The sequence below is a fragment of the Sciurus vulgaris genome (genome assembly GCF_902686455.1).
Source record: "Sciurus vulgaris genome assembly, chromosome: 7".
NCBI lineage: Eukaryota > Metazoa > Chordata > Mammalia > Rodentia > Sciuridae > Sciurus > Sciurus vulgaris.
In genome coordinates this window covers 26,358,072-26,383,527 of record NC_136467.1, presented here as the reverse complement: position 1 = coordinate 26,383,527, position 25,456 = coordinate 26,358,072, and the positions used below count along the sequence as shown (strand labels likewise).

Sequence of the window (25,456 nt, the reverse complement as noted above, 5' to 3'; positions counted from 1 at the left end):
AGAGTGCTTGCCTAGCACATGTGAGGCACTGGGTTTGATTCTTGGCACCACATAAAAATAAATAAACAAATAAAGGTTAAAAAAAAAAAAAAAGAATGCTTTAAAAAAAAAAAAAGAAGCAGTTGAGAAGGGGTTAATGTGCCCCGTCTGAAGGGCTAAACTCCTGGTGGGGCCAGGTGAACTGCACAGGTGAAGGAAGGAGGGTAGTCATCTCCTGGGTGTAACTTTGTTCTAAGCTCATTCAAAATCCCTTTATTTTTACATTAAGTGATGTAAAGTGAGATAGCTTTCAATAATAATTGTTTATAGTTGAACACTTAGGTGCCAGGCTGTGTTCAAACTACCCTAATGACTGCTTTGTTCCTCATGACAGTCCTTTGAAGTAGGTATTATTTTCACCATTTTATAGGTAAGAAAATAGAGGCACAAGGATGTTAAGCAATTTGCCCAAGACTTGAAAACTAATGTTTCAGAGTTGAAAGTCAAATCTAGGCAGGCTGACTCCAGAGTCTGTAGTCTTATGCCACACACTCTGAAGCCAGAGACTGAGGACACTTGTCAGGAACTTCATGCCCCAAGGGGGACTACTGTGCAATCGAGGGTGTGTGTTTTCACATATAAGGAATTGCTGTATGGAAAACAACATCTGCAATACTTATTTAGAAACCTTAAAATTGACATTTGGTACCCATAGCTGATAAATTTGAGAAAGTGGGTGACAGAGAAGGCCTGACCTAACTCTGAAAGCCCTGGTTTGTACTCTCTGTCTGCCCGCCCCCCAAAAGGCTAGATGTCCCCAGAGATGAATCCCTTCTTCCTTTCTCTACTATTTTAGTTACCACAGCATACTGTATCTGGTTGAGTCATTCTTTCCTTCAACAAAGCATTAAACACCCAATATAATTTTCAGTTACAAGTTTATAAGAATGTGTAAGACCAGGTCCTACCTTAGGTTTTTCCTGGAAAGACTTGCTTGACTTCAGAAGACTCTTTCCTTCCACTCAGCTCCCACCAGCTTGAGATGCTTGCATCTATTTTAAGAGGATTGAAAATATTTCATTTCACAGTCAAAACCCTGAAGATTGCAATTCCTGATTTATGGGCCCCTCATTTTGTGTGAATGAGTTTTCTAGAAGATTTGGATTTGTTATGTGGTCAGAGTAAATGACTCTTTTCCTTTTAATTGACTAAAAGGAATATGGAGTCTTTTTTCTTTTTTCTTTCTTTTTTTTTTAGTACCGGGTTTGAACCCAGGGACACTTAACCACTGAGCCACATCGTAGCCCTTTAGTTTTTCTTTTGAGACAGGGTCTCACCAAGTTGCTTAGGGCCTTGCTAGGTTGCTGAAGCTGGCTCTGAACTGCCTCAGCCTCCCAAGCCTCTGTGATTGCAGGCATGCACCAATGTGCCTGGCATGGAGTATGGAGTCTTGAAGCGGGGCAGAGATACAGAATGAGTAGGCTTGGGAGACAAGACAGACTGCCAGGTGACCTCAGCCTAGTTCCCTTGTAGTCCAGACTTGAAACTCCTTGAGATTTTTGCCCAGAGTGACATTTAACTGTTTATTTTCATTTGTGCAAGGGAAAATAGATTATGGGCACTGAGTACTTGATGATGAAACTGTAAAAACAGACCTCGGAGGGTTTATATACATTTGCTGACTCTTTGTAAGAGAAAAATTTCCATATTGCTTGTTAGTTCAGTTATCACAGTTTAGAGTAATGTCCCAAGGGACACTTGTGGTACATGTGCTCTCTGAATGTAGGACTGCCATTTTTTCCCCCTCCCATTAAAGGCCTAGTTATATCAGATCATTTGTGTTCCATTTATACCTTTGTGGAACTGCTGTTCTTAAGAGCTAAGCGTTTTGTAAATTTATAGCTTTCAGGAAGCAATCAAATGTTTCTGTAATAAAGCTAAATTGTTGTAAGTCTGATTTCCAAAGTTGCTGATACTATTTCTTAGAGTTATAAAATCTTTTCCTTATGTTTTGGTTAGTTGTAAGACACAGGAAATTGAAAAAGATGTGTGATATTATTTATTTACTTACTTAATTTCTATGTGCCTCTTGTATTCCATGAAAAACATTTGAAAACGTAAGAAATACATTGGAGCAGTTTGCATTTAGTTGGAGATCCATTCACAAAGATGTAAAGTTATGGTAGACATAGTGTAGGTATTGTTATGGAACTTTACAGTTTATAAAGTATTTATACATACATTTGAGCTAAGTGAGGCAAACACTTTTTATCCTCACTTTACAGATGTGGAAACCGCTCAGTGTCAGCCAGTAAACAGCAGGTCTCATGCAAACCCATCTTTCTTACTGTTTCCTGCTGCCTCTCAAGTGTGAATGGGGGTGGGAGGCTATGTGAGAGGCAAGAGCACTGTCAGAAGTCCTTAACTATTTGATGACTCACCATCCTGTTATTCCTAGTCACTCTGTTCCTGATTTGCCTGCCTCCCTTGTAAATTCACATGTGGGTTGTGTGTCATAGAGGGAGGTGTCTGTTAGCATGTATTACTCAACATTAAACAAGAATCTTGGCTTTGCATTTGTTTTTGAGGCCTAGCCACAAGGCCACATCAGAGTGACTGACATGTGAACATACAGGGCTGGCAAGTTCGAGTAGGGGCCTGTATTAGTAAGCTTTTCGTTGCTATAAGGAAATACCTGAGGTAGGCTACTTATGAAGAAAAGGTGTTTATCTAGCTCACAGTCTTGGAGGTTTACAGGTATGGAACCTACATTGGCTTGGTTCTGGGGAGGACTTTATTGGCTGGGTCACATTGTGTGAACAATAGTTATGTCAGGACCATGTGCGGGAGCAGATCATCACATTAGCCAGATTATTGCCATTACATTTCTGAGACATTCCTTTCAAGGCTGTTCTTTGAATGATCAAAGATAAAAGCAAAAGAGCCACTGGGTTGGGGCTCAGGCTTTTATAACTCTTCACTCCAGGAGACTAGTATTCCCCTCATAAAGTTAGAGACCCAGGGACCTCCTATCAGACCCACTTATTAAAGGTTCCGTATGATCTCCCACTTCCAGAGTCGAGAGTAGACCTCCATCATATGGGTCTTTGGGCACTCAGCTGTGTCCAAATCATAGCAGGACCCTCTGTAGAGGTTTGGAGGATAGAAAGCACACGAGAATGATGGTGATGATTATAGACAGTGTTAGATAGATGTGGGCAGAACTGTGGTACCTCTCTGTGTTGCCTGTATGTACAGAGTTACTATCACAGTTTGTCAGATCTTTCCATCACCAAAACCATGGTATGTAGGAAGTGCACAGTACTGCTTAAATGATATATTTTCTGCTTTTTTGAAATATAAATAACAAGATTTTTCATTCTTAGTCTATATTTTTTAAAAGAAATATCAAGTAAGTCTCAGAATTATGCAATTTGAGTATTGTGCATGCAAGGGCATAGTTGGGCCATCTTTTCATTTGAGTTTATTAGCCTGGGTTAATATGTTTTGGTTATTGCTATTACATTTCGGAGATATTCCCTTCAATCCTCTGGAGGATTGAAGATAAAAGCGACTGAACTTCGTTTAATTGACTAATTAACATTTTAAAGGACACTAAAGGTCACAGCCCAGGTGACTGCAGTTAATTTTCTCAGAGTTTCAAACTACTCTTCTACTTTTTTCAGTGTGCTTTAGTACATTCAGGTTTCTGTCTTGGAGTGTAGCTCTCTCTCTTCCTCTGCCCCTCTTGTCATGTGTGGGTCTTATGTATCAGTGTCTTTAATGCAACTGTATTCAGCCTTGGCTTTGTAAAAGGCTTGGGCCCAGTGGTCTCAGGAACTCAAAGATGAGTAAGAGGTGTTCTCTCCTGAGTTGTCATCTGGAAGGACCGTGATGATGGACTCCAGTAAGGTTCAGACCACATACAATGCTGAGAAGAGTCAGGTGGCACAGGGATGAGAGTCCTGGTGTCTGCGGTTGAGCCCTGAAGGAGGAGAAGGAAGGGTGGAGGTTTACTAGGTGCCAGGACCTGTTCTAAGCACTGTGTGTATTGGTTTCATCCTTGTACCAACTATTTATGGTGTTCTGTTATTTGCATTTTATACAGAGTAAACTGACTAAAAGTTAAGTAATTTGTCCAAGGCACATGGCTTATAAATGGTACTGGTATATAGGCAGTCTGGTTGCAGAATTAATACTGTGAATTGCTGTCCTAGACAAAATAGGATTGAACAGATGAAGATTAAGGATTGTAGATGCCTAGTATCTAAGTATGGAAACTACAGCAATCAAGAGATACATGGAGATATAGAAGTTGGTTTAGGGCTATTTTGCCAAGATCCTGGAATTGCACACTAATGGTTACCAACTATAATACATAGGTAGTCATGGCCAGTATTCACATAGGCTTTGTGGGTTCTTCTACCTGTGCTGATGCATTTGGTGGAATGTTGTGGTTATTAAGTGGGCAGTGGTGAGGTTGTGAAGGTTTTTGAGTAGGGGAGTCATAGTGTTTGGTCCTGCTTCTGTCTTGTCAAGCTGCCCTGAATTTTCTGCATTCATTTCCCCAGTACCTAACCATGCTTAGGTCTCAGCCTTTGCTATTCTCTGTCCTCTGCTAATTCTCTTTCCCTCCCTCTACAGTTACACTTCTGAAAGACTTTCCCAGAGAGATATCTGCACATATTTCTGCCTTTTCACCTTGCCGTCAGTTGCTCACCTTCATGCCACTGGATTGCCTTCACTAAGGTGGCAGTGTCTGATTTACTACTTATTCTAGCAAGGACATTTCAGGCTTATTTTACCCAGTGGTTCTCAATCAGATGTGATTTTGCTACCTTGTGGGTATCTGGCAGTGTCTGGAGATATTTTGGGTGTCACAATTAGCAGCAGGTGGAGTACTACTGGCAACTATGGGTAGGAATGCTACTAAACATCTTACTATGCACAGGGTGGCTTCCACAGCAAGGAATTATCCAGCCTGAAGTGTCAGTGGTCCAGAGGTTGAGAAACAGTACTCTTACCTGGCACTCTGGGCCATTGCCTGGTCCTCCATTCGTAATACTTTCCCCTATCTGATTTGACATAATTCCCGACTTTTCTTCTAGTGATTCTCAGTTCCTTACCAATCTCTGTGGAGGACTTTTCTCCTCCGGTCTTGGTACCAAACCTTATTTCCCAAGATTCTTTTCCCAGTATCTTGTTTATGCCCATTCCTCATATTCCTCTTTAGCATCCCATGGGTCCCAGATGTCTCTGGGTAACCTCTGTCTCTGGGTAACTCACTTCACATCTGTACTCTTAGCTTGGGCTCTTTTGAGTTCTAATTTTATTCATGTCCTTATCTACCTCGTTATTGCCTGGGTACTTGTAACTAACTCAGCAGGTTCACATTAGGGCAGCCAACAGTCTTCTGTCCACACCTGTCCCTTCCATTTCTGTCCATCAGCATCTTGTATGTTTCATGTGCTGTTGGCTGACATTGCGACAGGAGCTCAGGCACTCAATATTCCACCAGATAACTGTATTCCTTTTCTCTGGCCTCCCTGCCTTCAGTCCCATGCCCCACATTGCCATTAAGGAGCACGTTCTGAAACAGAACTATGAAGCTGAGAGTCCTCCTTTAGTGTCTTCAGTACTTAAGCAGATGTGGTCTAAATTCCTGCGTATAGCACATGGAAACTTAGCAATCAAGCCTAAGGGTTTCCAGTTGGGAGTAGTACTGCCCTCCAAAGGGGCCTTTGAAATGTTATGGATGTCAGAGTTATGGGAAGGTAATGTGGGTGGAGGCCACAGATATTAAGTGTTCCTTCAGTGTATTGGACAGCTGTATTCTGCAAAGAATTGTCCAGGCACCAGTAGCACCCTCACTAAGGAAAGGCAAATTTAATCTTTAGCGTCTTTCTGAAATAGTGAAGTGAGAAGTGCTGAACACTAGGCCTGGGAAGTACTTCTTTTGAGGAATGGGAGGCAAAGGAAGACCTAGATGGTAATAACATAGCATATAAATGCAGAGGGAAATTTAAGGGGAGTAATGAAATGTACTGAAAATTTCAGAACTGCAAAGACCAGGTAGGAAAGCCTACTGGTCGTGTTACTCTGTCTGGTCCTCTTCTCATCCCTGATCTTGTAATTACACTCAGCCCCTGCTTGATACAACTGGCAGCTCCTACTTTGGCCTGTGGCTTCTGGCCTCCTTCCTTGGCGTGCCTATAACCTGTTCTGTTCATATACCACCAGGCTCTTAGTCTCCTAGTTTGGTCCTACTTTAGGTCAACCTTGCTATTTCTAGTTTAAAACCCCAATCACCTCATTACAGAGCTTATTTCACCAATTAAAATGTCCCCATTGTATCATAAAGATTCAGCTAATGATAAGAACAAGAGTGACAATAACATTAGTAAGTCCTGTATGCAAAGTTCTGTGCTAAAAGTTCTAAGCATTTCCTATTTAGTCCTCACCAAATTCTCTATAAGGAATGCCCATTTATAGTTGAGGAAGTTGAGAATTAAATAGATGAAATAACCAGTCTACTTTTATAAGCTAGTATTCCATGGAACTGGGGCTTACCCATGTTCTTTTTCCTTTCATTTTTAAAGTTACATTTCATTTTTTAGAACAGTTTTAGGTTCACAGCAAAATCATGAGTTCAGAGAGTTCCCATGCACACTCTGCCCCCAGACACGCATATCATCCCACTATCAACATCCTCCACAGAGCAGTACATTTGTTACAGTGGATTAACCCACCCTGACATCATTATTGCTCAGTTCCATAGTTTATCTTAGGGTTAACTGTTTTGTTTTTGTTTTTGGTACCAGGGATTGAACTCAAGGGCACTCAACCACTAAGCCATGTCCTCAGCCCTGTTTTTGTATTTTATTTACATAAAGGGTCTCACTGAGTTGCTTAGTACCTCACTATTGCTGAGGCTGGCTTTGAACTCGAGATCCTCCTGCCTCAGCCTCTCAAGCTGCTGGATTATAGGCGTGTGCCACTGCGCCTGGCTAGGCTTAACTGTTGATACTGCACATTCTATGCCTTTTGACAAGTGTAGCCACCATTATAGTGTCACATGGAATAGTTTCACTGCCCTAAAAGTCATCTGTGCTCTACCACCCCTCCTTCTGGAAACTGTTGATTTTTTTTAGTATTTCTGCCAAATGTCTTTTTGACATTTAAAAAAAAAATGAGGTCTGTATGTGTGATATGTCAAAATACATTCTACTGTCATGTATAACTAAAAAGAACAAATAAAAAATGAGTTCTCAGTTCATTGAGTTATTGAGAAGTTACAGGAATCCAGTGGAGTTCTAATTTCCATACCACATTTACTATTTAAGAAATAGGTTTTCTGGGGACTGGGGATATAGCTTAGGTGTAGAGCACTTGCCTAGTCTGTGTGTGAGGTTCTGGGTTTTAGCCCCAGCACTGGGGTGAAAAAATGAGTTCTGCTTTGTGCCATTATGTTTTCCTTCCATCCTGGGAACCTGCTTGACTGTTTGTGACTTGTGTGTGGGATATGTGCTTAAGACCAGATAGAGATAGCTCATTGTTTTTGCTTTCTGTTTGAAAGCACTGGGAGAACTTTTTTTATTATAGCCTGGCAGTGGAATTCTTTGTAGACCAACAAGTTAGTTTGACCACACATCACTGTCATTAGATCAGCCCACTCTAGAAGAGAAGTGGAGAAGAGGCTTGTCTGTTTTCTCACTTCTGGTATTTAGGACAACTTAAAGTCCATGCTAAAGGACTTTGGTGGTGCCACCAAAACTGGCGGGTTAAATTGCTTCATATTATTTCTTAGTTCTCTGGAGTGATTAATTTTAAAGGAACCCTGTAACTGCCTGTCTTTATACCTATATCTTAGGAGAACCTCATACTGTACTGTTGCAAGTACTGACACATAATTGCACTGTGAAGAAGTCAGACTTTTTGAAGCTCACTGGTTTGTTTTTTAACAGATAACAAATATCAGAAAATCAGTTTCTTTGATACAACCTTATACCAGAAGAAAATGGTCAATGTTTTCTGATCTTGTCTAGTGTTTATTCTAGTAGTGGTGTATCTCTGGCATGAATAGGCTGAAATGGATAATAAGTTTGCTATCTGGATTAGTGTCTGCTGGAGTCCTGGAGTCCTATGCACTGAGTCTCTCTTTTGGTTCCTCTTCTAGAAGCCCCCTGTGCCACACCCCTGATCTGCAGCTTCGGGAGACCAGTGGACCTGGAGAAGGATGACTATCAGAAGGTGGTGTGCAACAATGAACACTGCCCTTACAGCACCTGGATGCACCTGCAGTGCTTCTATGAGTGGGAGAGCAGCATACTGGCCCAGTTCAACTGCATTGGCCGGGCCCGCAGCTGGAACGAGAAGCAGTGCCGCCAGAACATGTGGACCAAGAAGGGCTATGACTTGGCCTTCCGATTCTGCTCCTGCCGCTGTGGGCAGGGCCACTTAAAGAAGGACACAGACTGGTACCAGGTGAAGCGGATGCAGGATGAGAAAAAGAAGAAGTCTGGGTCAGAGAAGAACACAGGGAGGCCCCCAGGGGAGGCTGGAGAAGAGGCAAAAAAGTGCAGGCCCCCAAACAAGTCCCAGAAAGGCCTGAACCATGATCTCTCCCGACGACATTCCATGGACCGGCAGAACTCCCAGGAGAAGGTCGTCAGTGCCACAGCCTATGGTGCCCGCTCCCCTTGTGGCTCCCCTGGCCAGTCCCCACCTACTGGCTATTCTATCCTCTCCCCTGCCCACTTCAGTGGTCCCCGCTCCTCCAGATACCTTGGGGAATTCTTAAAGAATGCCATCCATCTTGAGCCTCACAAAAAGGCTATGGCTGGGGGCCATGTGTTCAGAAATGCCCACTTCGATTATACTCCAGCTGGGTTATCTGTCCACCGGGGGGGACACTTTGATACCCCTGTACAGTTTCTGCGGCGGCTGGACCTCTCTGAGCTCCTCACTCATATCCCCAGGCATAAGCTGAACACTTTCCATGTAAGGATGGAAGATGATGCCCAAGTGGGCCAGGGCGAGGATCTACGGAAGTTCATTCTTGCGGCCCTCAGTGCCAGTCACAGAAATGTTGTAAACTGCGCTCTGTGCCACCGGGCACTCCCTGTCTTCGAACAGTTTCCTCTGGTGGATGGCACTCTGTTCTTAAGCCCCTCAAGACATGATGAGATCGAATATGATGTTCCTTGTCACCTTCAAGGTATAGGTGTTGATTCACCTTGCCTGCTTATTTGTTAAAACTCAAAAAAACTAACAAGATGGAATTGCTCTGTTTTGGCTTAATTTTAATTGATGTTGTATTTTTGTTCTAGTCAGGTGCTAGGTAACATGTGAATGTTTCAGCTTCGCCCAGTGAGGTGGTGGTGATTTTTGTACTCTGATGTCACTGTACCAAGTATAGTTGGCCTGGTGGGTAATTTTATATTATTTTTCTGCACTTAATTTGACGAGAGGATTACTGATGTATGGTTTTTCGTAATTGGGAGGGAATTTAGGGAAGGAATTGCTTAATTCTCACTGACTGTGAAATAGTTTCTTTTGAATCCTGTATTAATGTGCCCAGAGAGCTGTACATTTTCTTTGATCATAATATTGGGGGGGGGGGGGGGGTAGGGAATAGGATGGGCCAGTGGGTTTCCAGACTAGTTGGATTAATTTTGAAACTGTGAAAGATAAGACTGTCTTGATAGCATCAGAAGGAAAACCTCAGACATTATCTTGGTAATGGTGGGAACAGTGGGAAAACTTATGTAGATGACAACTTGGGAACATTTCAACCATAAATTGACAGGGAGTTGGATAGTACAATTGTGAAGTCTCAATTCTTATAAAATGATTGAACTTCCATAAAGATGAGATGTATGACATATACCATGTTCATAACTTTAAAAAAGTATGCTAAAAAGCCTGTAGTGAAAATAAAATATCTCTTTCCCACCAACTCCTGCTGTCTCAGTCCCCAGAGACAAGCATTTTCAAATCTTAACTGATTCTTTAAAGCCTTTAACATAATTTAAATACTGCTGTCTTCATTCTCCAGTTTTAGATATTACCTGTTGACTTACTTTTATGGTGGATAAGTATACATCCCCCTTTTTTAGTATAAAATATCACAATTCTTGGTTAAATCTTTAATGTTTTTGTTTTGTGAGTTGTAAATATTTAGTATTGAGCCAAGGCATATGGCTATAATTCCTATTATATGATTATTATTATTGTTATTATAATTTTTTTGTGTGTGTGTGGTGCTGGGGATCGAACCCAGGGCCTTGTGCTTGCAAGGCAAGCACTCCACCGACTGAACTATCTCCCCAGCCCTCTGTAATTCCTATTATAGAGGTACATTTTGTTTTCATTAATCCTTGTTTTCATTTGCTTAGTTTTTATTATTTTTTTTTAACGTTGGCTATTTGCTTTCACTCTTCAGCAGCTTTATAGACCACCTTTCAAAAGCATTTCCACACATCTGACAAGCATTTTTGTTTTTTTCTTCAGAAAATGTTCCTCAAAGAGCCTTTTCTCCCCCTACTCCTATCTGTCTTGGTACCCTTAGAACCTGCTGTACTTCAGCTGTCCTTGGAAAGCCTTCATTTCTTTTCCTGTGTTGTAAATTTTGCTTCCTAGATCCCATATATTCTTTTTTCTTGGTTTATTCCTTCAGTTTGTTACTAGACATCCTATGACTAAGTTTCTGAAGAAAGCATGGGAATTCATGATTTGAGACTTTTTAAAAGTCTGAGTGTCTCAATTCTGTCTTCACACTTGATTACTATTTAACTGGGTATAGTCATCCAAATTATAAACATTTTCCCCTGAGAGTTTTGAAGGGACTTCTTTACTGTTTTCTATATTATAATGTTGCTATTAGTAAGTCTGATATTCTTTTTCTTGTCCCTTCTTCGACCTTCACCCCATCCTTAAGGTTTTTAATATTCCTAGTGTTCTAATTCCATCATGCTATCTGGTCTTTCCCCACTCACTCCATTCGTTATGCTGTATACTCTCTTGGGCTATTGACTCTAAACTTAGGACCTTCAGTTTGGAAGGATTTTCTTTTGTTTTATTTCTTTGATAATTTTCCTCCTCATTTTCACTTAAAAAACAAACAGAGGTTGGACCTCTGTTCATCCTATTTTTTTGGAGGGAGAATTCTTTATATATATGGCCCTATTATTCATTTCTATTTTCCTTTCTGAGAGATTTCCTTGACTTTCTGTTCTCATAGTTTTAATTCCCAAGAGCTCTTTTTAATAACTTCCTGTTCTTAATTCATGAGTACGATTTTCTTTTTCTTTTTTTTAATGATTTCTTATGTTACATTTCTGAGCAAGAAAAGGGAGCTGAATTCAGAAGGAGTAGTTTCATTCATTTTGAGAATTTTGCCTAATTCTTTTAGCCCTTTCGAAGCAGGAACACTCCAAAACTTTGTAATTTAAAAGCAGTTATTATTTAAGAACTTCTCCCAATTCTATGGGTTGGTTGGTTAGGACAGTCTCTTACACACGTCTAGCAGTCGTCAGACTAGATTCTTCGGGAGCCTCACTCAGCTGGACTGGTTCATCTATGATTTCTGTAGTCTTTCATCTTCCAATAGGCTAGTTTTATTTTGTTTTTAATATACGCATAATAACATAATATTCATCCTTATTTATAGGGTACAATGTGATGTTTTGATATACATTGTGTAATGATCAGATCAGGGTATCTAGGATATCTGTCACTGCATACATTACCCTTTGTTGATGAGAACATTCAAAATCCTCTTCTATTTATTTTGAAAAATGTAATATAATACTGTTAACTTTAGTTACCTTACTGTGCAATAGAACAGCAGAATTGACTCCTTTATAATGAATTTTGTGCCAACTAGCCAATCTCTTTCTTGCACTCCCCTCCCCTTCCCAACCTTGGGTAGCCACTATTCTCCCTGTATTTCTATGAGTTCAATTTTTTTTAAAGGTTCCACTCTAAAATCATGTGATATTTGTCTTTCTGTGCCTGGTTTACTTCACTTAGCATAACATAACATTCTCCAGATTCATCCTTGTTGCACAAATTACAGGATTTCATCTTTATATGGTTGGATAGTGTTCATTGTGTATATGTACCCATTTTCTTTATTGTCTTATCCATTGAATGGACACTTGGGTTGATTCTATGTCTTGGCTGTTGTGAATGATGCTGCAGTGAACATGGGAGTGCAGGAACTCTTTGACACACTAATTTCATTTCCTTTGGATATATACACATAGTGGGATCGTTCAATCATATTGGAAGTTCTAGTTTAATTTTTTTTTTTACACAGAATTTGAAATATTTTATTGTCATCATGTAATCAGTGACTAATTTTAATTTTCTGAAAGACCTTCATACTGTTTTCTGTAGTGGCTATGCTAATTTACATCCATTCAGGCTTGGGCGTATTCACATGGAATTCTCGGAACAGCTTTCCAAAGGGTGAGAATGGAAACTTCTGGGACTCTTTAGAGGCTTGAACTTTAAGGCTGAATTCCATAACTCCTCTCATGTGTTGTTCATCAACCTAAGTCCTGAGTCCAGCCCAGGTTCTGAGGGTGCTGGAATATGCTGCCTCTTGATAAAAGATGCACCTTCATCGTTGCTTGTAACTAGCAGCCCCACTGCCCCACCATTTCCCTTTTCAGCACCTCATCCTTTGTTGTCAGCCTTTATTGTCCAATTTTAGAGCTAAATCATTTACTATCCCTTAATTCACTTTCCCACCTCATATATTTTGGTTCAGGATCATAGGTACTTCATTGTTTCATGGAAGATGGAGTTTGTGTTTTAGGTCCTTGTTTTTTATCCTGTTTGCTGGAACTTTAGAAGGAAGTATTGTGGAAACACATTTGTTTCTCCGTTTTAAAACTTGAACCATTCTTTATGAAGATGAACAATGGGTACATAGGTACAGGACCACATTCTTTAGGAATATGAATTGAAAGATTTTGAACAATTTTTATAAAACACAGAATTACATGTCCCCAAATTTGTTTGAAAGAGTTGGGCCCTAGAGACAAAAGTTTTAACTTTATTTTTCTAGTCTAAATGCAGAATGATGAGAGACTACTCATCTCTCATGGTGACAGGGGGAATCAAAAGGAGGGAATATCTTCAAAGGATTGTTTTAAAGGAAAATGGCAAATTTAGGGAAACCTTGATTATAGAGGATGAAGAGTCTTTGTTGGCCACTTTGGTTCTAGACCAGATAAATGTTGTTGACACAGAGGAAGTTGGGAATATGACCTGATTTGGGGATCAAGGAAGATGAGGGCGTTTGTATTGCATTTGAATGAATATTGGGATTTTTCTATGGAGATATCTAGCAAGCACTGTTAGCATTGGGATGAACACCAGGAATTGATAACAGTGGTGGTTAAATCTTAAGAGTATAAGAGCTCTTAAATGAGAAAAGAGAAAGAAAAGAAAGAGGATATGAGAGAGCCCAATACCAAGTCTTGAGAGTAACTATTAGGGAGTGGGTGGAGAAAGAGGTAAAAACTAGATAGGTCCCTGTTACCTGTATGCACATAAGTATGTAAGCAGGCATAAATAGTTAATGGCTATGTTAGGTATATGCTACAAAACTATTGAGAATTACCTGTTGATTTTATAATCTGAAGGTCAAGTGTCTAATTATTACCAGAGAAGTCACAAGTGAGACCTTGTACATGTGTCAGTTGTTTTGTGGTGCATCTCAGAGATATCTGGGTGATCTTATTTATAACAGACTCGTGTAGCTCATTTTTTCCATTAGGTCCCAGCCATGTATTTGTTAAAACATTTTTGACTCTGATAAGAAGTCCACATTCCGACAAGCTACTAAGAGGATTCCACAGTTCACAGTTGATTGTGTACTGCTGAAATATTTACTCTTTTCAGTGGTGGATCCTGTGGATTGTTATTCCCTTGCCCTGCCCCTGATCTCCTTGCCTTCCCCACTGCCACCTCCACTTGTGCCCCCTTCCCTGACTCTTCCTTTGAGAAAACGTTTTGTTTGGTTTTAATAATTTATTAAGATGGGTCTGATTAGAAAGGTCTTATTGACCTTCTTTACCACTTTGCACCACATGTCATTGTTCTCTTAGGAATCTGCTTTTTATTTGAACTCACAAACAAAAACCTTGTCCTAGGGTTTAGAAATGTAGAATTCTTTGTACTTTAGACAGTGTGTAATAAAAACTAAAAACAAATCCAGAGACTCAGTCTGGCCCAAGCCTTCCCAAGAGTTTGCCTGTAGGTTAAGAGACAGACATGAATTTGAATCTAGATATTGCCACTTACTTTCTTTGTGAACCTGAACAAGCTGTTCAGCCTCTCTAAGCTTCAGTTCCTATCTGAAGTGGGAGTAACAGTTGGGCCTACTTGATAGTGTTGCTATAAGAGTTAAATGAAATGATTCATGTAGAGCTTACAGTATTTGTCTTTATCATCATGGCTGTTGATCAACACCCACCTTCCCTAGCAGCAGCCTGTGTAGTATTGGATGTTTGAGAATTGTAGTGAGTAGGTCTGGGAGGGAGACTGGAAATGAAGCGTTTAAGTGGCCCCTGGATACTAGAACTGACTCCTTGACATTGCCCCCAGGTACTCAGAGTTGCCATGGCATGTAAGACCTTCTTAATTTCAGTGTGGCAGAGCAGAGGTGGGCAGTACTGCAGGCAGTTCTTGGTCACCTTCCTGTTTTTGGCATAGAGGGCCCCAGGGTTACAATGTCTTTGGCTATTAGCATGCCCCCCCGCACATTTAAGGAGTGCTTTCTGTGTTCCAGACATTGTGCTGGACACCAAGTCCATGTGAATGAATAAGACACAGTTCCTGCCCTCACAGAGAGAGAGAGAGTCATGTAAGCAAATACAAAGGGGTTCCCTCTAAGGACTGTACGTTACATGCCTTCCCAGTGGATTAGGAGTTGCCTGGTCCCTGCCTCTGAATGGTGAAAGCCTGTAGTCTGGCATGTGGCAGTGAGCAGCACATTTTGAATGAGAAACCACTTTGGGTATGTGTTCTGTTGACGGATTTGGGAACGGTGGAGCTCCCTGTTCCTAAATAGAGAGCAGCAGTGCTGCCACTGCCTATTGCCCAGGCAGATCTCATACATTCTGAATCTTCCTCACTTGTTTGAACCCTGACCCTTTCATATAAGTTAGGGTGATGTCTTCCCTTTATAAACATTAAGATGTTGATAAGTAATAAAGGAATGAGGTTGTGATTTTTAAGAGCCCAGTAAATAATAAGATGTTGAACTTTTAACAAATCACAAGTAAGATATAATTCTGGTTCCTAAATTAGATATTATGATGGCTGAACAATTTGGGGGAGAAGGACAGTTAACAGTAATTTTGGCTGTGGCGTGATTCTGGGCTGTCAGTATTAAGACCGACTTTTGACTTTTTATGGTGAGATTTGTAGTGGCAAGAGCTTATCACAAGTGTTGGTTCATTCTCCATGTGCCACACATAAGATCCTGAGCAGAGTCCTGTGATTACAAACTGATTTTGAGCATGTGTGGCTTTGTTTTTATGAATTTGGATGAATTATGTAAAACTGGCAGAACTTTCTGGAAAAGTAATTTGATGCAAGTGTTTATTTTTAATAAACTTGAATTTAAAGTACCTGTCCTATTGATGATAGTAATTTACCATTAATCTTAAAGGTTACCTTGGAGATGTGTGACAAATATCATCTACTTTGCTTTTTATATTTATCCAAATGATAAAATGTTTGCTTGGAATTGGTAGAAAAGGCATTTTTTTAAAATCCCCTCTGACGATAAAATGTGATTTTCATGATGGCTGCTCTCAGCTTTGTGTCTTTTATGTACAGGGAGACTCATGCATCTATATGCAGTATGCGTGGACTGCCTGGAAGGGGTTCACAAGATCATCTGTATCAAGTGTAAGTCACGATGGGATGGCAGCTGGCACCAGCTGGGCACCATGTACACCTATGACATCCTGGCTGCTTCTCCTTGCTGTCAGGTTGGTATCGATACTCAGCTTCTGTCCCCCAGTGACTAGAGAGGAGTTAAAGGCTACATTGTGGTTTCTTTGAGAGAGGTGCTAAGCCTTGTAAAAGATGCTCCTGCAAACACAGGAAGTTCAGATAGAAACTCCCCCGAGTCTGGCAGTGATGACTTAGTCATTACATTGTGATGTAATACTACACAGTCATTAAAAGAGATATTGTAGAATACTATATTCTTATGTGGAGTATTTCCCATTTGATAAGTTAAAAAAAAAGGCAGGTTACAAAATGGTACCATATTTGCTTCCATTTGCAAATGAACAGAAAAAGGGATCTGCTAAGCTCCCAGTTGACTCGGATGCATTGGATGGTGGTTTTCTTTATCCATGCTTATGTTTTCTCCTACTTTTTATAATTAGTTTATACTGAATGTACAATAATAAGTTGTGATTTAAAAAGTTTCACAGAATTTTCTTGTTTCTTTGTGACTTAGTTCTAGTTACTCAGGAATTACCTACCTCATAAGATGTGGGAGGTTGACATGAAAGATTTACAATCCTTAAATCACTGGTAGGAAGAGGCATTTTTTTGAGGCTAAGCATGTGAAATTTATCTGTCATAAGGAAAAGAGGCAAGTATTAACATATGCAAACACATTAAATAAGATCATAGAAACACAGGAGATAAAATCCTTGGAAATATATTGGTGTATTTCCAAGCACTTGGGGGATAATGAACTTGTTATAACCCTGCTATTCATGGGTAAGGGAGTAATTTTTCTTTATTTTTCAGTCTACAAGCCTGACTTTTAATAGAAATAACTGATAACATACTTTATTAGTTACTACAGGAGTTTTTATTATTAGTGTTGTAGTTTGACTTTTATAAAGAGAATATCCTTGTTATTAGTTTACTCAGAAAATGACCTGTGTCTGTTGAATTGAAAGGTTGACAGAGGTGGTATTTCAGATCTACTTTGTATTCTAGTATTTGTCAAAGGAGAAATATGCTTATGAGAGTCCTAAAATCCATAACTGATCTTGTAGTTCCAGATAGGATTGAATAATTTTATGCCACTGTAGTACATTGACCACATTTCCATTTTTAAGCTTAGCCTTGGAGATGAGTTGTCAAAATTTTTTAGTTATTCACTGTAGCATTTTGTGATGGCTATTGTGCCTTAATGCCAGTTCTCAAGATCAAAGGAAGAGGCTCCTTTCTCTGCACATATACCATAAGGGGATTATCTTTTAAATTAAATAAGGAAGTAAAAGAGTGTTTGGGCCTGTTAACTCATAGAATATTGGTATTGGAAGGGAGCTTGTCCAGCCTCCTGATTTTCTACTTGTAATGGATGCCTCAAAAATTCGAATGTTTTACCCAGGTCAATATAAATTTTGTCACAGCCATGACTAAAACCTGTAATTTCCATTCTGATGTTCTTTCTACTAGAGCATTGGACTATGGGACCATTGTTTTATCTCTAGTGAGAAAAAAACAGAATGGCATCCTGCCACTATATATTTCTTCTCTAAAATGATTTAAGCCCAGTCAGGTATGGTCGCATGCCCTTGTAATCCCATTGACCTTCGAGATTGAGGCAGGGGGCTTGCAAGTTTGAGGCTGACCTGGGCAATTAAGCTAGACCCTGTCTCAAAATAAAACATAAAAAGGGCTAGTGATGTATCTCAAAGGTAAAACACCCCTGCGTTTAGTCTTCCCCAAAAGATTTAAACCCAGACCTTTATTTTCTGGCCTCCAATTGAAATGGAAAACATATATTTTTTTTTAGTCAGTTGTTTTGCTGCTGTTACTAAAAGATCTGACCAGAACCATATTAAAGGAGGAAAAGTTTATTTGAGGGCTCACAGTTTCAGAGTTCTTAGTCCATAGAAGGCTGACTCCATTCCTCAGGGCTTGAGGTGAGGCAAAACATTATGGCGGAAGAGTGTGGCAGAGGGAAGCAGATCACATCATGATGAGGAAGCAGAGAGACTCCACTGGCCAGATACAAATATATACCCAAAGCCATGTCCCAACTCCCACCTCCTCCAGCCACACCCTACCACTTCAGTTACCAGTCAGTTAATCCCTATCAGGGGATTAATTCACTGATTGGGTTAAGACTCTTAAAACACAACTATTTTTCCTCTGAACCTTCTTGCATTATCTCTCATGTGAGTATTTCAGGGGGCACTTCACAGCCAAACCATAACAACATGTTTGCTGTTTTTTATTATTTTTAATCAATTAAAATACTCACTGTGAGGATAAAGGTGCAAGACACTACTAAAGAATCCAGAGGAATCTTCCAGTACATCTGAGCCAAAAATAAGCAACTGTCAATTATCAGAAAGGATAACCAAAGTTATCATTTTTAGGATGAAGCCAAAGTGAGATCTTTTATTTATAATTTCCGTTTATTTCCTTCAGTCCTGGACCTATTGCTGAAAGCTCTAGGCCTGGGCATGAATGGGGTTCCTAAAGCCTCAGGATAAACACACCACTTTTGCCAATTTTACTTAAACATTTTGGTTTTTTTCTTTTTTCTTTTTTTTTTTTCTTCAAAGAAAACACAATGTCTTATAGGGTAGAATGAAAAATGTTTATGAATTTTTTAGATAAACCAGAATCTTCAAAGGAGTTTTATGCAGGTTTGAGTGGGGACGTACACCTCAACCATTCTTCTTTTGTTTTTATTTGCTTTTGGGTGCTGGGGATCAAGCCCAGGGAATCACACATTCGAGGCAAGCACTCTACCACCCAGCAGCTCCTCTTAAAATCCAGAGTGCAGGTGGTCCCTGTTGTTAAGGAAACTTTACTCAAGTGATTTAGGAAGTACTAGTTTAGAATTTTCTTCCCACTGGTAGGTGCTTCATCAAGAGAGAAATTGCGCATTGTAATGATGATGATGGTTTTTGAATATATATAATGTCTTAGGCTTCATATATCCTATTAGAGGGTATACCCTATGGAGCAGCTGCTTTACTGAATTCTTGATCTATTTCCCAGTATGGTGGTTTGGATGATTTTGACAAGCATTGCAAAGCTGAAGAAGTCATGGCTTACGGTGTTTGTTTCTCCCAGGCCCGCCTGAACTGCAAGCACTGCGGGAAGCCGGTGATCGATGTGCGGATTGGGATGCAGTACTTCTCTGAGTACAGCAACGTCCAGCAGTGTCCACACTGTGGGAACCTGGACTACCATTTCGTGAAGCCATTCTCCTCCTTCAAAGTTCTTGAAGCTTATTGATGAAAGCTTTGCTTTAGTAATAGCTATTTTATTGATATTATTACTTTATTACATATCTTTTATAGGGAAACATTCTGTGACATTAATTTCTTTTCTAATTTAAAGCAGAGTTACTTTGTATGTGTGCCACTAAATGGGGGCCTGCCCCTTGCCCTGTCTTGATTCCCAAATGTTAGTCTGTGGTCAGACCAGATGGATGTTCATGTGAGTTTGGGTTGGGGTTTATTCTCACCAAGAGTCTGTTGCAACTTTAAGATGGTGGGGAGGATGGCAGGGATTTAGGAAGGGGATTATGTGGCTATAGACTAAAAGCACGAAAGGAGTTGGGAGGGAGCTTTTACTAAAATGTTAACTTTATAAAGACCCACTTTTAGATCTTCAGTGGACCTTGGGAAAACATGTGACAAGTGAATGTAAGTCTGAGCCTGGAGAGCAAATAGTGTATTAGGCTATTACAGCTTAGTATTCTGCAGCACACATTGACATGCAATTTACTCTGACTGACAGATTTGAAAGTGGACATGAGTGCTGTTTCTTTCACTGTTATAATTTAACAGTCAGTTTTCTTACTGAAAATAATACCCAAATTATAAGATATCAGAGCTGTTGGTGTTGCATATATTTTTAGGTAAGCTGATCTGTAACAGAGAATATGTAAAATGAATTTGGAAATGTACATCAAATCAAGAGGGCAGAAAGGCAAAACTTTGTCATTTGAATCTTGTCTTAGAAGTTGGGCAAACTAGCTCTTAAGGATAATTCATACATAACGTGACTTGGGCAGTAACAGGTTGCACTGTCAAAAGTACTGTTTGGTATATCCTTTTCACAGGTAAATCTCTCAGCCACAGAACTTAATGGGTGAGCTTCAGAACCAGTTATGCCACACTTAATCTTCCCCGTAATACCAGATAGCCACATTAAACCCATTTAATACAGTTTCCAAAATCGAAAAGTTGACCTAAGGAGGGAAAGAAAAAAATTGAGAGAATGACAAAGATAATAATTTTAATACTTCTTTTTAAAGTATGTTTCATTTTGGAGAATCACTGTAGTGCATAATGATATATCTAAAGATCTCCAGGATACTTTACTGTTGACCCCCCAGAAATGATCACAAACAGAACTTTGGGCATTCCAAAATACAACTTCCTGTTCATTATATCTTGGTGATTTAGTACACTGATATGCCATGCCCTGGTAGAATTGGAATTGAAATACAATTTCTCATAAGTGAATTAGATAATTTTAAGTTTTTTATATATGTGTATGTATATACATATATATGGTAAAAGAATACTGAAAATAATCACTTTATGAATAGCCACATTTGGAATCGATGTGAATATTTTATATTACTCATTTGGTTGATATCATTTTTTTCTCAGTGTGGTTTTTCTTTTCAGAAGTATTTAGGCATTGTAAGTGAGTTTCAGTTCTACTAATGAAGCATTTGATGTTTTGTTTGAAACAATACAGCATTGAAAAACCAGTACATTTACTTAATATGCTTCACCTTTCAATTTCAATGATTGTTATTTGGTTTTCTGCTTCTGGTTTGGTGTCTGATGATCTGAAAACTATTTCACAGTGGGAAGAAATCCTCAAAATGCTTATGAGAAGCAGAAAATCAATATTGGTCAGGCATTGTTTGATGCAGTTTAAGAGGTCTGTAGGACATAGCCCTTGAAAATTTCTCTTTGATACATGAAACTAATTGTGAATTAACTGTTTCCCTGTTGATTGTCTTATGGACCAAGTATAAAAATTGGTAATTTTCTCCTGTTTTCAGAGAACCATTTGGATTTGATTTCTGAATTTAGAATAAATGTTAAAATATTTGTAATGCTATTCTTTAACTCACCTACATTTTTCTGGTGAAACCTGCTTATTATATTGTTATTGTAAAAGTTGACCTGTACACTGCATTCAGTAAGCTATTCAGTTTAAAACCATTGTGGGTGTAGTGAATGCTGCATTTGCTGTTTTCTCCTTAGATTGTTTTCTATCCCCTGGAAAGTAAGTTTGATGAGGTTTCACTATAATTGAGTAAAATTTGCTTTTGTATATTATTTGATGATAAAGTGAGAATTCTATAGATGTATGCAGTCATATACAAAGAGAAACATGAGTTTTATACTGAATATCTTTTGCCTTTCAGACATGACATTTTTGTCTAAAAGGAAAAATTGGGCTGATATGAGAAGAAAATACAGTTGAGTATGCAACACCATAATGATAAATATCATTTGGGGATCTGCTGACTTAGTTTTCTCCAAGCTTTCCCTGAGCACCTTGATGGAAATTGGAATATGTCAAGGAGGATTATTTTTGTTGTAGGTAGGATATTAAAGGATATCAGTCACCAGGAGATCCAGTTTCTGTCTTTCTGATGAATAGTATTCAATAACATAAAAGCAGTCAAAAGAATGACTAATAATTTCAAAGTGATTTTCCATGTAACATTTTTTTATCACTTATTTTTAAGAGTTCCATACCTTGAACAAATTATCTGCTTTTGTTTAAAGAGAAGGCAATTTCAGATTGATCATTTTCTTTTCAGGCCATCTCAGTTCTCCACTTTCTTCTGGTTTCATCTGAAGCAGTTGACAATACTAGGCTTTTATCTAAAAGATAGATAGACATTGTGCCATGAAATTGAGAGATGGCTGTATTTTCCCGTTCTCATTACACAGGAACATTCTTAAGTACTGTTTAATTTCTGGTTTTTGTAAAAGAAATTAATTTTCTGAATAAAAGGAATTTTTATATCTGGGGAAAATTAACCGATCAAGAAAGAATGTTATTAGGTGTTTAAACACTAAAACTAACAGATTGATGAATAGCTTATTATACTACAAAAACTAACTTGCTGAAAATTTTCATTTAGTCCTGTCAGACCAATGTGCAATCTGTTTTATGCCCAGGTTGGTAACCCCAGTTGGCTTTTTCCATTTAGTTTCCTGGTAACACCTGTTGAGCAATTTTAGTTGGAGGTTGGGGACAGAGGTGAGGAGAAAGTGCCCTTGTTTGGTGTTTTGGTTTGTATAAGATGCTGCCTAAGCCATTTCATCTCCATGTCCTGTTTACTTTATTATTATCCAGATAATTGGAAGAAAATAAAACAGGTGGGCATCAGCTCAAAACATATTGTTGGTTAAGATCTCTTGTCAAGATATCTTGGGTTGCACTTTTTTTTGAGGGAAGACAGTGTAAATAGTTGAAAAATGTTAATAAAATTGAAACATTTGGTTATGGAGTTGTGTGTGGTGTTAGAGGGTTTCTGTTTGTGAAATGTATGTATTAAAAATAAAATTTCAGAAACTAACATTGCTCTGTCTTTAGTGTATCAGTGTTTTTTGTTGGAATTTTTGAGAGACAAGGTGATCTGATCAGAAAGGATAGTAGATAAGTAGAGATATTCTGAGGTTTTAAACACTTCAGAAAACCAGTTCAGAGTCACTATTACAGCTGATCAAAACTACAGACTCTTTGTGCTATTGCAATTTGTGTATCATGTGTAAACTTCCTTTCAACAAAATAAGCATTCTATATAGCAAACCCCATCCCCCCCATGTGAACAGTTCAAAATTATTTTTTAAGTTATAGAGAATTCTTTTGAGTATTAATGAAAAATAAAATGGAGCCCACAGTTTTGATAAACCCCAAGGCCAGCCACCCATAGCCAGATTGTGAAAATGTCGGTCATCCTGATTTACCCCCAATACTATCTTAATTATAAATGAAACAAAACATAAGTTTATGTACTTCTGAATATGATATAGATAATTTAAAATTTCTGTAATTGCCTTGGAAAGAATGTTAATATATATCAACCAATAACAAAAGAGGGTTAAACACTGTGTTTTATAAAGAATACTAAAGAGGCTGAGGTTGTGGCTCAGTGGTAGAGCGCTAGCCTTAAATGTGTGAGTCACTGGGTTTGATTCTCAGCACCACATGTAAATAAATGAATATATATATATGAATACTGTAACTGTTGTGAGCTGCTTTCGTGCCACTTTCTGTTCAAGGTCTCTTTGCCAAATTTGATTTTAATTTTGATAGTAATCTTATTCCATACATATTTTCTTTGGTTCCTAGGCCTTTACAAACTTTCATAATGAAAAGACTAGATTGAAAAGACTAGATTGTGTGCTTCTTCATTCTTAGAAAAGTAAAACTGAGTCATTATTAAACTTTTTGTGTCTTTTTTTCAAATACCATTTATTTATTTATTTGTTTGTTTGTGGTACTGAGGTTTAACCCAGTGCCTCACCCATGCTAGGGCTAGGCAAGCGCTGTACCACTGAGCTACAACCACAACCCCTTCTTGTGTCTTTATGTAGTATTATCAAGTATATTTATTCTCTAGATTGCTGGTCCCTTAATTTCATTATCATTCTCAGCCAGTGGATAAAATCCACAAAAATATTAGAACATAAGACAAGATGTACAGAAGGGGAGTCTCCAATCTAACAGGGTTCAAAACCTGTGTTGCTTCTTGCTTACTACAGGCATTAGAAAATAAATTTTATTTTGGTCAAAGGCTTCAGGACTTGAGATTTTGTGACTTTTACTAATGTAACATGCTAACAAACTTCATTGCCATTTTCAGGAACATACAGTTCTTACTGCAAGTGGGGAAGGGGAGACCAAAGCTAAACAGTGATTGCCAAGATTTAAGTTTAATGGAAGAAAACTCTTACTTGTTCTTAGTGGTTTTCATTTTGTCTTGCTTGTATTATTTTAACTGAAGTTTGAAAAAATCAGAAGCAGGTTGCTAATTATGTGGGCTATTTAGTAAAGAGTTAAATTTTGGAAGGAAAAAAAAAGCTTGTCTTGAACTTTCATTCTTTTCCTGTTTTCTCAGCTCTCCACACTGAGCGGGGGTGGGTCTAATAAATGTGAAATATCTTTGAGATAGTGAAGTGCTACATAGGTGTAATATTTGAAATAATAATGTTTTGTTGCTACTGTTGTTTTACAGTGCTGGGGATTGAACCCAGGGCCTCACACATGCTAGGTGAACACTCTACCACTAAACTGTACCCCCATCCCTAATAATAATGCTCTTTTTTTTTGTTGTTCAAGAAAATTAATCTTTTTCTTTTTTTTATTGTGAACAAATGGGATACATGTTATTTCTCTGTACATGGAGTAAAGGCGTACCATTTGTGTAATCATAAATTTACATAGGGTAATGTTGTTTGATTCATTCTGTTATTTTTTCCCTTCCCCCCACCTCTCCCACCCCTCTTTTCCCTCTATACAGTCCTTCCTTCCTCCATTCTTGCCCCCCTCCCTAACCCTAACTCTAACCCTAACACTAACCCCTCCTACCCCCCGTTATGTGTCATCTTCCACTTATGAGCGAGATCATTTGTCCTTTGGTTTTTTGAGATTGGCTTATCTCACTTAGCATGATATTCTCCAATTTCATCCATTTGCCTGCAAATGCCATAATTTTATCATTCTTTATGGCTGGGTAATATTCCATTGTATAGATATACCACAGTTTCTTTATCCATTCATCAACTGAAGGACATCCAGGTTGGTTCCACAATCTTCCTGTTGTGAATTGAGCAACTATGAACATTGATGTAGCTGTATCTCTGTAGTATGCTGATTTTAAGTCCTTTGGGTATAGACCAAGGAGTGGGATAGCTGGGTCAAATGGTGGTTCCATTCCTGTTTTCTAAGGAATCTCCACACTGCTTTCCATAGTGGCTGCACTAATTTGCAGCCCCACCAGCAATGTATGAGTGTACCTTTTCCCCTACATCCTTGCCAACACCTGTTGTTGCTCTTATTCTTGATAATCGCCATTCTAATTGGGGTGAGATGGAATCTTAGGGTGGTTGTGATTTGCATTTCTCTTATTACTAGAGATGTTGAACATTTTTTCATGTTTGTTGATTGCTTGTAGATCTTCTGTGAAGTGTCTGTTCATTTCCTTAGCCCATTTGTTGATTGGGTTATTTGCATTCTTGGTGTAGAGTTTTTTGAGTTCTTTATAGATTCTGGAGATTAGTGCTCTATCTGAAGTATGATTGGCAAAGATTTTCTCCCACTGTGTAGGCTCTTTCTTTGCATTGCTGATAGTTTCCTTTGCTGAGAGAAAGCTTTTTAGTACGAATCTATCCTAGTTATCGATTCTTGCTTTTATTTTTTGTGCTATGGGAGTCCTGTTAAGGAAGTCTGGTCCTAAGCCGACATGTTA

The 25,456-nt window shown here is 38.8% G+C and overlaps 1 protein-coding gene across 2 annotated transcripts in view; it reads left to right on the top strand.

The window, feature by feature from the left end:
- HECA (hdc homolog, cell cycle regulator) overlaps positions 1–22,561 on the top strand; it is a 45,847-nt gene extending 23,286 nt beyond the window's left edge. The window contains exons 2-4 of one of the 2 annotated variants that reach the window (XR_013765206.1): positions 8,156–9,196; positions 9,309–9,405; positions 15,841–15,976. Coding sequence is in view for 1 of the 2 variants with exons in the window: in XM_079148048.1 (XP_079004174.1) it covers positions 8,156–9,196; positions 15,841–15,995; positions 19,069–19,233 (1,361 nt within the window). In the remaining variant the exon portion in view is untranslated. Of the gene's footprint in view, positions 1–8,155; positions 9,197–9,308; positions 9,406–15,840; positions 15,996–19,068 lie in introns of those variants that run through there. The other variant, XM_079148048.1, reaches the window with a different exon arrangement.
- The last annotated feature ends 2,895 nt before the right edge of the window (positions 22,562–25,456 follow it).